Source organism: Triturus cristatus, chromosome 11 (genome assembly GCF_964204655.1).
Source record: "Triturus cristatus chromosome 11, aTriCri1.1, whole genome shotgun sequence".
Classification (NCBI taxonomy): domain Eukaryota; kingdom Metazoa; phylum Chordata; class Amphibia; order Caudata; family Salamandridae; genus Triturus; species Triturus cristatus.
Genome location: NC_140594.1, coordinates 1,060,826,549 through 1,060,838,885, shown reverse-complemented (window position 1 = coordinate 1,060,838,885; position 12,337 = coordinate 1,060,826,549). Strand labels below are relative to the sequence as shown.

The 12,337-nt window shown below is 48.0% G+C and overlaps 1 protein-coding gene across 5 annotated transcripts in view; it reads left to right on the top strand.

Annotated features, from left to right (window-relative positions):
• The window catches only part of FXR1 (FMR1 autosomal homolog 1), a 331,323-nt gene that overhangs the window by 303,070 nt on the left and 15,916 nt on the right, over nt 1-12,337 (top strand). For all 5 annotated transcript variants that reach the window (XM_085635376.1, XM_085635377.1, XM_085635381.1 and 2 more), the window contains one exon: nt 5,806-5,897. In XM_085635376.1, coding sequence (XP_085491502.1) covers nt 5,806-5,897 — 92 coding nt within the window. The remainder of the gene's footprint in view (nt 1-5,805; nt 5,898-12,337) is intronic.

The window sequence follows — 12,337 nt, the reverse complement described above, 5'->3', positions numbered from 1 at the left end:
AACACCGCATGCCTTTCGGGACGTTATTGTGTGGAACACAGTGGTACAGGTACTTCCTCAGTGTCCAGTGGAGGCCCGGGCGGTGCTCTCCCAGACTATTACCGAGGGGAGAGGTGCTACAAAATTCACTATCCGTTGTGGCCTTGACACCGCCGACTCGACGGCAGGGCGATTTCCACAACAGTGGCGCTCCGCCGTTACGCCTGGCTCAGAACGACTGGCTTCTCGGGGATGTCTTGAACACTTTGTTGGACATGCCCTTTGTTGGCATGCACCTCTTTGGTGATAAAGCGGATAGCACATTGGAACGCTTTAAGGACTCCCGGGCAACGGCCCAGTCCTTGGGCCTTTCCACCAGGCGCACTCCCTTGGGGTCTGCTTTTTGCTCCTTTCGTGGTCAAGGACGGGGTGCCCAAACACGTTCATTTCAAAGCCGAAAGCCTGCACAGCAGCAGTCTCAGCGCAGCCGCGGACGTGGGACCTGCCGAGGTGGGTCACGGGGCCAGCGGGTGGCTCAGTCCACCACCACCCCTGCCACCATTGCCTCCAAACCTTCCTAGTCTGGTGCTTCAGGCCCACCAAACGTGTGTGGGCGGCAGGATTTGCCATCACCTCCCCCACTGGCGCACCATCACTTTGGGCAGGTGGGTTTTACAGATCGTCCGAAGGGGCTACTCCCTCCCCTTCGAGACTACCCCTCCTGCCATGGCACCTCAGTACCACTGCATGTCAGGGGATCACTTGGCACTTCTCCAGCAGGAAGTTGCGGCCCTATTGGCCAAGGGGGCCATCGAGCGCATTCCGACGCCAGAAGTAGGTTGTGGTTGTTATTCCCACTACTTCTTGATTTCGATAAAGGACAAGGTGCCTGTGTCCTATCTTAGACCTCTGGAACGTCAATCACTTCCTCCGGAAGGAGAAGTTCAAGATGCTCACACTTGCTCAGGTCTTGCCTGCCCTAGACCCGCAAGACTGGATGGTAGCTTTAGACTTGCAGGATGCTTATTTTCGTATCCCCATACTGCCGGCCCACCGGCATTACCTACAGTTCAAGGTAGGCCACGAGCACTTTCAGTTCACCGTGCTCCCTTTCGGCCTTGCCAGCGCCCCTCGGGTGTTCACAAAAGTGATGGCGGTGGTCGCAGCCCATCTGCGCAGATCAGGGGTTTGTCTTCCCCTATCTCGACGACTGGCTGTTGAAGGCAGGCTCGCCCCAGGCAGTCGTCTCCCACCTCCAGACTACGGCCGACCTCCTGCATTTGCTCCATCAACGTGCCAAAGTCGCATCTGATTCCCTCTCAGAAGCTCCTCTTCATCGTAGCGGTTCTGGACACGGCACAATTTTAGGTTTATCCTCCCGAACAGCGAGTCCGGGACATTTGGGCTATGATTCCGATCTTTCACCCCTTGTCCTGGGTTTCGATCAGGAAGACACTGAGGCTGCTGAGTCTCATAGCCTCCTGCATCCTGCTGATCAATCATGCCAGGTGGCATATGCGGGCTCTGCAGTGGGACCTTAAGTTCTAGTGGGCGCAGCATCAGGGAAACCTATCCTACTATGTCCAGATCTCGGAGGGCACTGCACAAGACTTGCAGTGGTAGCTCATGGACCAGCGTTGGATCAGCGGCAGATCCCTCTCCCTTCCCCAACCGTAGCACACAGTGGTGACAGATGCGTCCCTCCTGGGATGGGGCGGCCACATGGGAGAGGCGGAGATTGGAGGTCTCCGTTCTCCGGCGGAGTCCAAGCTCCATATCAATCTTTTGAAGCTCAGGGCGATCCTACTTGCACTAAAAGAATTCCTTCCCTCTGTCAAGGGAAGAGTAGTGCAGGTGTTCACGGACAACACCACCGCCATGTGGTACTGCAACAAGCAGGGTGGGGTCGCGGACCCTCTGTCAGGAGGCTCTACGCCTCTGGCCGTGGCTGGAACGCCAGGGCATTTTCCTCGTGGTTCAACACTTGGCAGGTTCTTTGAACGCCAGGGCAGACTAACTCAGCCACCAGTGGATAATGGATCACGAATGGCGTCTTCACTCGGAGGTGGCACAAGGTCTCTTCCAGCAGTGGGAAGAACCTTGGTTAGATCTATTCGCCAACGAAGAGAATGCGCAATGTCAGCAGTTCTGCACGTTGGAGTTTCCAAGGCGGCACTCGCTCGGAGACGCTTTTTGTCGTGAGTGGAGTTGCTGTCTGTTGTACGCCTTTCTGCCTATACCACTTCTGCCCAGAGTGCTGAAAATCAAACGCGACCGGGCCCAAGTCATTCTTGTGGCACCGGACTGGGCACGAAGAGTTTGGTATCCCGAGCTACTGAGTATGAGCGTGGATCCCCCGATCCAACTGCCTCTTCGGGAGGATCTTCTGTCGCAGCAACAGGGGACGGTCCTCCACCCAAACCTGTCCAGCCTCCACCTCCTTGCGTAGAGATTGAGCGGCTAAAGTTGATTCCATTTGACTTGCCTCCTGAAATCTGTGATGTGATTCTGGCATCCAGGCCTTCCTCAACTAAAACTGTATACGCCTGTTGGTGGAACAAATTTGTTGCATGGTGTACAGCAAAAGCTGTAGATCCCCTTTCTGCCCCTCTTTATGAGGTCCTTTGGCCCAGAAGGGCTCTGCTCTGGGCACTATGAAGGGTTACCTTCCTGCTCTTTCAGCCTTTCTCAGGCTGCCTGAACAGCCCTCTCTTTTCAAGTCCCCTGTTGTCAATAGATTTCTCAAAGGCATTACTCACCTTTTCCCTCCTATTCCTTTTGTGATGCCTCAGTGGGACTTGAACCTGGTTCTCACATACTTAATGTGCGCTCCCTTTGAGCCTCTTAATAACTGTCCTTTGCGGTTCCTGCGCTTTCCTGTAAACCTCCTTTCCTGGCGGTTCATCCGGATTAGGTTGTGCTTCCACCACGTCCGTCCTTTCTACCGAAAGTAGTCACTGCCTTTCATCTTGGGCAAACTGTCACACTTTCTTTCCGCCTCCGCACCCTTCCAGAGAGGAAGAGAGGCTCCACCATTTGGATCCAAAACATGCGCTTTCATTCTACCTCAACCGCACACAACAGTTCCGGGGTTGATGACCAGCTCTGTGTTGGCTACGCGGGTGTCAAGAAAGGCTGGGCTGTACACAAGAGAACTATCTCCTGCTGGGTTGTCATGTGTATTCAAGCCTGTTACTCTTTGGCTAAAAAGGAACCTCCAATAGGATTCCGCGCCCATTCGACCAGGGCGACAACGGCTTCTACAGCTTTGGGACGCGGTGTCCCACTTTAAGACATCTGTCAGGCGGCCACATTTTTACTAGGCACTAAGTCCGGAGAGGCGGCTTCTTTTGCCATTCGGTTCTCCGTGACTTTCTGGTGTAATCTTCATTCGCAGACCCACCACCGGGGTTGATATTGCTTGGGTATCTATTTTAAGGTAAGGAATCTATCATTAACGTGTCTCTTTCAGATGCATAAGTTACTTACTTGTGTAACGATGTATCTGTTAGAGAGATTAGTTAGTGATAGATTCCTTACCGCCCGCCCATCCTCCCCGTTCTGCGAACTGATTTCTAGGGTTAAGATCATTCCTTTCAGGGTTCTAGTTTCAAATGCACCAGTAGTTGGTCTCTGTCATGGCTCTGCGTTCCTGGTGCGGAAAGTCGTGTACCGAACTGACGTCAGCGCGCGTGGAGGAGTCTAAGTAGCTCCAGCGACGTCATCTCGGCGACTACGACGCCAGCGATGTACGCGGAGCCGTGCGACGACGCCTACTGACGCGCAGGGGTACTGCTGCCGAAAACTTTCCGGATCCAGTCTGACGCCTGGGGATATTCTAAGGTAAGGAATCGATCACTAACTAATGTCTCTTACAGATATATCGTTACACAAGTAAGTAACTTGTGCACCTAACCACCAGAATTCAGTCCACTAATTAAGGAATTACTTGTGCAAGCCGCCATCTCCAGGATGTTCTCTCCATACAGATAACTTCAGAAGCAACCTGTGAAGTTAGTTACAGTTTGTCAAAGAAAGTTACTGCTCGTCTGGAAAGCTTGCCAATTGTAGACGTTGCTAAGGTTTTCATCCAAACTTGAGTTTCTTTTTCATCAGCTGTTATGGCCTCTGTAGTGGTAATAACTTCGTACGTATCCAAGCATCATGGAGGAATCAGCAGTGGATGACATTTTTAAATATTACTAATGTTTTAATTAGTCCTTGTAATGTTATTAGGTCCTGCTTGCTTCTCTGGATGAGTGGGACACCATTCTAATATTTGGTTTTTGGGGCGAAGGGGAATTATTACCTTCTCTTGTATCTTTGGAATAGATGACCAGTCTTTAGTGTTAGAACAGAGATGGCTAGTAAAATCTTTATTCCCTTCCTTGAATAGACTAGCACCTTCCCAAAAAGAGCTTGATAATTGTTTAAAAAGGGTTAGTTTGACATAGTTGAATTCATTAATAAATGGTATAACTGTGTAAGGATAGGTTTCATATGGCCAAGAGAAAAGCATTACAATAGTTGCTCGACAGACCTATAATAACTCTAACAATGGCTGCTGTATTGTTCTCTAGAAAGAAAATGCCTAATGCATTGTATCATTGTGGTTTGGTAATTTGATGAGAACACTATGGGAGTGCAGGATAAAATAAAATAAAAATATTTTTCTGCCGTAGAAAAACATACGCCTAACAATTTGATGGATTCATATGGATTTTTTTAAAGCTGTTCCTTGGGTTTTCTTACAGTATCTCATTTTTAAAACTATTCAAGCTTAGCTAGTTGTCATTCACCCACTGTTGATTAAGAGATCTGACCCAAGTGCCAATTTTAAGAATGGCATTAATAAAGTTTGTAACACGAGAAGAACCTGTAGGAAGAATTGCATGATCCTCCAAGCTGTTACATTTAGAGCACTGATTGGGCTCCTGGTTTCTGCACTGGATGCCCTGCTGAACTGAACATGCTCCTGATAGCTTGCGTTATAGGGGAATCGCTTTGCCGATAGCTGTTCGTTGTATTCAAGTATTCGGTTTACTCAATAGATTGCTAATCTGTTCAATCTTAAATTTTGCTAGTCCATAGTTCTGTGGCATATGTTAAGTGCACGGTGGTCATCTTTAATTGTTTGTATTCTCAAAACAAAAGAAACATAATTCCAAGATGACAGCTATACGTGCGTGTAGAGCACCAATCTTTGACTATCTGTTTTATGATTTTTAAAGAAGAAATGTTCCTGGTGATTAGCACTATGCAAAGCCAATAGGTGTAACGGGTAAGACCTGCTGGCTTTGCTCCGCTTGTTATTTGATGATTTTCAGATTTCTGTGTTTAATGTTTCCTTTACATACCTAGGGAAAGGTCAAGTTTGCATCGGGTTCCAGTTTTTTTATTTTATGGTTTTTGCTAACTAAAACTTCAATTGAACCCAAATCCAGTTGCATCCTTATGTCTTTCTATTCCAGTTTGTGGATTTGGCTGAGTTAGTTCGGAAGTTAATTTGGGGATAGAAATAATCAAACTCATAAATGGGCAAGCAATGTGTTCCTTCTCTACTGTGCTTGGAAATTTTGCTTAGTTTATAAATTAAAATTGTGATTACTGTGTTGATCTTTGTTGGTTAAATCTGAATAAGTTAGGAATGTATCATGCATCCCAAATTCTGATTAGTTCATAGATAAATCTACTTTTTTGTCTGCCCAAACTTTCAGTGTTGGTCTTTGGAAATTCTCATTTAGTTATATTATATAGTGTAACTGAACCATTTAAATTTGATGCAAATTTAGCGTCTACAGTTTCAACTTATTTTTTATCCAACAGTTACTGTGGCAGACTATATATCAAGAGCTGAATCTCAAAGTAGGGAGAGCAACCTGCCTAAAGAGTCACTAGCAAAAAGCAAGAGGGACATGGTAAGAATCATCACCTTAAAATGTTTACCTAGTGCATGCTTTTTTCTTGTGAGTTGTCTCAATTTAGTTGTCGCAGTGAATGATGCATGACATTTGCACAACACATGTCCCTTTGATTCCATGTTACTGACATGTTTTTGACCACATGCCATTGCTGCTGACTTCAGTGCACCTTTAATTCTTGGATCTCATTTGGTGGAGAGCAATCCATATTCTGCATGGTATCTGCTCTCATTACTTACAAGGTTGAGAATTTTTATATTTTGTTTTATAAGTTTGCTGGCTGAAGCTGTCTCACTTAAACTGTTTCATGTGCTGTTTCTTTGAATACAATAGGAATTATTACATTTTCTATGTGGGTGATCGTACATGCACATATTCTGCTTTACGCGTGAAGTCCCAGGAGGATACTACTTATTATTATATGCTTTCCCTCCAGGTTAAAGACCTGATCCACCTGGAAAATCTAAATAAAGTTAGCACAGATTAGAATGTGGGGAGCTTGTTCAGCTTCTCTGAGTGCTTCCTACAAATTGTTGTTTTATACTTTTCTTTGGCTGATTGGGCATCCATTCACCAAAAACAAGAGGAGTAGTCCAGGCATTAATCTGTGTACAGAAGATACGATTGAAGAAGGGCATAGATATCTGCATGAGGATGGAGCCCATATACTTGAGGAATAAAACGATAAATAGTTGAATGTTATAGCAGAATATCTATTAGTCATAAAGTCATTCTTTATTCAGCTAGTTGTTTGCCATAAATTTATTAAAATATAGATAAAAATTACAAAACAATTATACAGTCATACAATTGATAAATTCAGCTAAGATGTCCTTGTGCAAAAAGAAAAAGAGCAGCTTAACATCCATAAAATCCATACATTTAGAATAATATATTAAGACTGAAGACTTATACCTCCTCCTAGTAACCATGGCACAACAAAGTTTAAACTGCTGTACAAACACAGATGTTACTTAATTGTTGCTAAAAGATTAAAGCCAGCTTGCATTTAGTTATAGAAACTGAATTCAGAATTTGAACCAAAACCTTTTTCCAATGGCAAGAGTATAAGACACCAAAAAGCATAAAGTGCTTTGTTTGTAAGTGTTGTCAAATGGGCTAGTCAGAAGAGTGGAAAACCATGTGCCCTGTTGTAGGAATGCCACTAAAAAATTAATGTTATGGAAACACAGGCAGGTACGATAAAAGCTGTATTCGGCGTTTATTTTTTAAAATATTTGTATTAATATTGCAAACCAAAAAAATTCAATTAAATAATCATCAGGCAAAGCGTACCAAAAACTGTAAACGTAACAATTTGAGAGACCAGTAATATCAGACCCAATATTGCAGGGGTGGGGGGGTAAGCTTGTGGTGTGGACACCATATGCCATTGGAGCCATCGCACTAAACTCCCGTTCAGCAGTCCAGTTACCCATCCATCCTCTGGCACACTCGTACATATGTGTACACATGGGGCCATGCATGCCACGATATCCAGGAATCCTCAACAACAACTTTCCAGGGATGAGGCCACGGCCAGCGGGTCAGCAGTGGGTGAGGGGGCACCCCAAAGTGGCTCATCTGCAGCAAGTCATCCCCCATGGTTCCCTTGGGGACAGGCCAAGTAGTATGGTGTCCCAAGCAGGCAAAATCGTCCCCTTACACACTCCCCTGGCCGCCTTCCTACAGATCTCCTCTTTCACATTTTGCCAGTTTCATCAGCTCCAAACCCCATCTGTATACAACTGGGCCCCAAGTTCACTTCCAGCTCGTAGTTTACTCTCTGCAAGCAAGAATCATGGCCAGATCCAGAAATCTGTCCCTCGGTTTCCAAGCTGTGGTGCAATTTGGAGGTCCAGTAGACACAGCTGGGGCTAAGCATGAAGTCCCGGTCGGTGGCTCTATTGACCACCTGGAGAACCAAAGCAAAGTATAGTGGCAAGAGTGAGCAAGACCATACCTTATGGAAAAAGCCAGCATCCTTCACAAAACATCAAAGGCACTCTGACGCAGCAGCTGGGAACATAGCGTGTATGCTCCGGGGGGGTGAGATAAACCTGATGTATACAGTAAAATTGGATACTTTTGAAGCTGGCGTTCAGGGGCACCCAAGGGGTGCACTCTAGAACCCTCCTCCAGGTCTGTTGAGTCAAGGACATCCTCAGGTCTGCTTCCCAGCACAAACTGAGTTCTGTAAGGTCCAGCTGGACCCCCTGCAGGAGAGCTCTATAGAAGAGCGTGACAGCCTTCGTCTGACCCGTAATGGGAATAAGAAGGCGGAGTCAGTCTTGCTTCGATGGTTTCGCATCTCTGGAACCCCACCATTCGATTTTCTGCAAACAAGTGTACCATGGAGAAACCCACAGGGAGGTCATAAGTGTCCTGGGGTTTCAAAAAGTGACAGTTTGCCTCCGGTAAAAAGATCACCCAGTACCATGACCTCAGCTGTCGTACACCTATGGAGACCTGTCCTTCCCCCTCGTCGCTCCCAGTGTCGAGCGACCAGGAGCGAAAGCTCGCATCTGTGCAGCCCACCGGTATGTGTTCTCTTAACAGCCTTGGACCAAATATAGCTTGCTGTTCTGATCAACACATTCGAAGTTTGCACTCTAGAGGAAGGAGCAGGTTTCAGCAAGACCCTAGCCAATAACTCCCTGGACTGGGAGCCATCCTCCTGGGTACCCAAACCATCTCAGAGACTGGACCGCCACCTAGCCACTCATTGTAATTGTTCTGCAATATAGTAACAGTTCCAAATCACCTGCTGTTAAGCCACCCTCCATCATCGGAAGGCATGACTTCCAGAGTGCCACATGCTGCCGCAAAGTGCCCCAGTAAAATGGCAACAAGATACTTTGGAGTTCCCGTAAAAACTTCTGGGACAGTTCAAACTGGAGGGCTGCGAACAAATAAAGACGAAGGTGCAGGAAAACCATTTTGGAGATAGCAACCCAGTCACTCTCCAAAAGCGGCAATGTGGTCCAAAAGGCCATCGACCATCTCAAACCAGCAGAGCGTGGCCATAGTTTTTTTTTTATAACTCTTTTTATTAAAGAAACATCGACTACAAGGCATAGTTTCATAGGAACACCGCATAGGTAGTTGCAAGCACAAGGATTCAGCAATGCATAACATACTTGTACAGTTGGAGTTACGGGGACGGGGAGGCATCTGCGTCGTAGAGTCTGGGGGGGGGTACATATTTCACCTCGTTATAAGTTCCAGGGGGTCCAAATTTTGGACCATTTTCGGGGGGAACCCCTTGCAATGTAGATTTTTCTCGTTGCATGCACCAATCAAGGTCCTTTTTCCAGTCTTTTAGTGCAGGTGCCTGTGAAGCCCCCCAGTGCTGCGCAATGTTCCTCTTGGCAATCATGCAGGCAAGTGTCACCCAGTGTATGGCATAGGCATTGAGGTCCGTGGGTTCCCAGATATTTAGGAGGCATCTAGGAGCTTCCGGCCGGATGTCAATCTCAAGGGTTTCACTCATGACGGCATATATCTTGTGCCAGTACTCCTGAATGAACCTGCAGTGCCAGAGGGTGTGCATGAAGATACCTGGCTGGGAACACCCACGTCTACAAGACCCATCCGTGTGTCCCCCCATATGTACCAATTGGGGCCTCGTTATATATGTTCTGTGTAGAATTTTTAGTTGCACCAGGCGGAGCCGGGCCGAGATTGCTACTGTTTTGGGGGACGAGATCGCTGTCTGCCACCCTTCGTCATCTAGTTCTATTCCGTCCTCTGTCCATTTCTCCCGCAGTAGGGTCAGGGGGTCATGCATGTTATTAATTATCTTCCTGTACGTCAGGGATATGGCGCGCTCCGGAAGGTATCCATCAAGGAGTCTGTCCTCCAGCGGGGAGTTAGCCGGTAAGGAGGCGGCCCTTGGCAGCGCGGCCTGCAGCGCATGGCGGACCTGAAGGTATCTGAACAACTCTGAGTCAGCCATTGAGTGTTGCGTCTGGAGCGTGCCAAACGACTTCACTCCCTCCGCCGTCCAAAGATCTCCGATAGTGGAAATACCGATGAGGTCCCACTTATCAAAACCTTTTGAGTCGCCCAGGTATCCTAACTTTTGTGAGTCCCAGAGTGGGGTAGCTAGCGTTAGTTTGTTTGCCCAGCCCAGTGATTTTGTCGCAGCGTGCCATACCTTAACCGTGTGGTTGGTGGGCCCTGTCAGCGGGATCTTGCCAGGTACGGAGTATAGTGCTCGGTTGTACGTCCCGCCGGGGAGTAGCCAGCGGTCCATACGGAATCCAGGGGCATCAGGGGGGCCATAAATGCCATGATTAATGGCTGTGAGGTGAGCCGCCCAATAGTATTTTTTTAATGTCAGGCAGCCCAATTCCACCGTCATACCACCCAAGTGTGAGCTTTGTTAAGGCTATACGTGGCCGTCCACCCCAGAGTAGGTCCCTCTGTAGGCCCTCTATCTCCCCAAAATATGAATTGGGCACAGGGTCCGCTGCGTTCTGAAGTGCATATAGAAAGCGTGGTAGGGACATCATTTTGAATAATGCTGCCTTGCCCAGTAAGAAGATAGGGAGTGTTTTCCAGTGTATAATGTCACTTTTAAGGCGTTGCAAGGGTGGGCCCAAATTGCGGGAATATCGGAGTGTCGGATCTAGGGAGATAAATATGCCCAGGTATGTGAAACCGTCTGTGGCCACCGATATCGGGCAGTTCCGAGGCAACGGAGGGGAGTCCCCACTTAGAACATATATGAGAGACTTCTGCCAATTGATCCGGAACCCAGAGTATCGCCCGAAGATGTTTAGAATGTCAAACAGTACAATAAGGGATCTCTTAGGGGAGGCGAGATAAAGGAGGAGATCGTCTGCGTACAGAGAAATACGGTCCTCCATCCCGGCGCCCATTGTAGTCCGCGAATGACCACGTCATTGCGTATCCACGCTGCTAGGGGTTCGAGGGCTAGAGCGAATAGGAGAGGGGAGAGGGGGCAGCCCTGTCTGGTGCCACGACCCAGCACAAAGGGGGCGGATTGTCTGTTATTTACGACCACCTGCACCATGTAGTGAGCGTATAGGAGTTTCACCCAACTGATAAAGACCGGGCCAAATCCAAATTTTGCTAGTACTGCAAACAGGTAATTCCATTCGATGGTGTCAAAAGCCATAGTAGCGTCTAAGGACGCGACAATGGCGTCCTCACGTATGGTTGGGGCCCTGCCCAGTACCCTGTGCAACCTGCGGAGGTTAAGTGCAGTATTGCGCCGAGGCATGAATCCGGATTGATCTGGATGGACAAGGTCCCCTATGACCTTGATAAGTCTGTTAGAGAGTACTTTAGCTAGGATTTTAGGCTCGGCGTTAAGTAGGGAGATGGGCCTATAGGAGGAGCAATCAGTTTTGGGCTTCCCTTCTTTGTATATGGTGACGATGGTGGCCAGGCGCTGGTCTAACGGTAGTATTCCCGTCTCCAGGCTGGAGTTATACATGGACTAGAGATAGTGTCCCAGTTTGTCAGGGCGGAGCTTGTAAAGCTCGATAGGGATACCATTGGGGCCAAGAGCTTTACCAGGACGCAACGTCCGAATTGCCAGCGCGATTTCGTCCGTAGAGAGGGAGCTATCTAGAAATTGGCGACTCGTATCTGGCAGGGTAGGGAGGGAGATGTCTCTGAGTAGGTCGATAGAATCCTCAAGTGTGTGAGGGGCCACCGAAGTATACACCATTTGGTAATGGGCTGCAAATTGGGTAGCTATGGCCTGAGGGTCTGTCACAGGGTAACCGTCGGTCCCTTGGAGTTCAGGCACCAGACGACTAGCACGCTCTCTCTTGTCTAGCCAGGCTAGCAATTTCCCCGCCTTGTCACCCCAGTCGTATATACGGCCCAGTTTTTCTTGTCCCATTATTTTGGCACGCTCTGTGACTAGGGCCCTATACTCGTCTTGGCAGAGTCTTAGTTCGTGTAGCGCATCGGGTGTGGGGTTTGAGTTGACAGTCTGCTCCAGGTGGTGTACCCTATGCTCGACATCGGAGATGTCTTTCAGTCTGTCTTTCTTTGCACCTGCTATTAGGGAAAGGGCCTGCCCTCGGACCACAGTTTTGAACGCTTCCCAGAGTGTTTGGGGGGAGTCAACCGTATGCTCGTTTTCTGTAAAGTAGTCATCCATGGATTTGATCAGATCCTTTCGTATCTTGGGGTTTTTGAAGTGCCATTGGTTGAGGGGGGCTATGCGTCCGACTTGCGCGTGGTCCAGGACTATATGAGTCCAGAGGGGGGAGTGATCAGAGATACCCCTGGGCAGATGTCTGATCTCGTGAACGTTGGCAATCTGGGATGCGGGGGCAAGAATATAGTCTAAGCGGGAGAGGCTGCGATGCGCATGAGAATAAAAGGTGTGTTGTATTTTGCCCGGGTGGTAAGCTCTCCATACATCTACTAGACCCAGTGCGTCCAGAAAG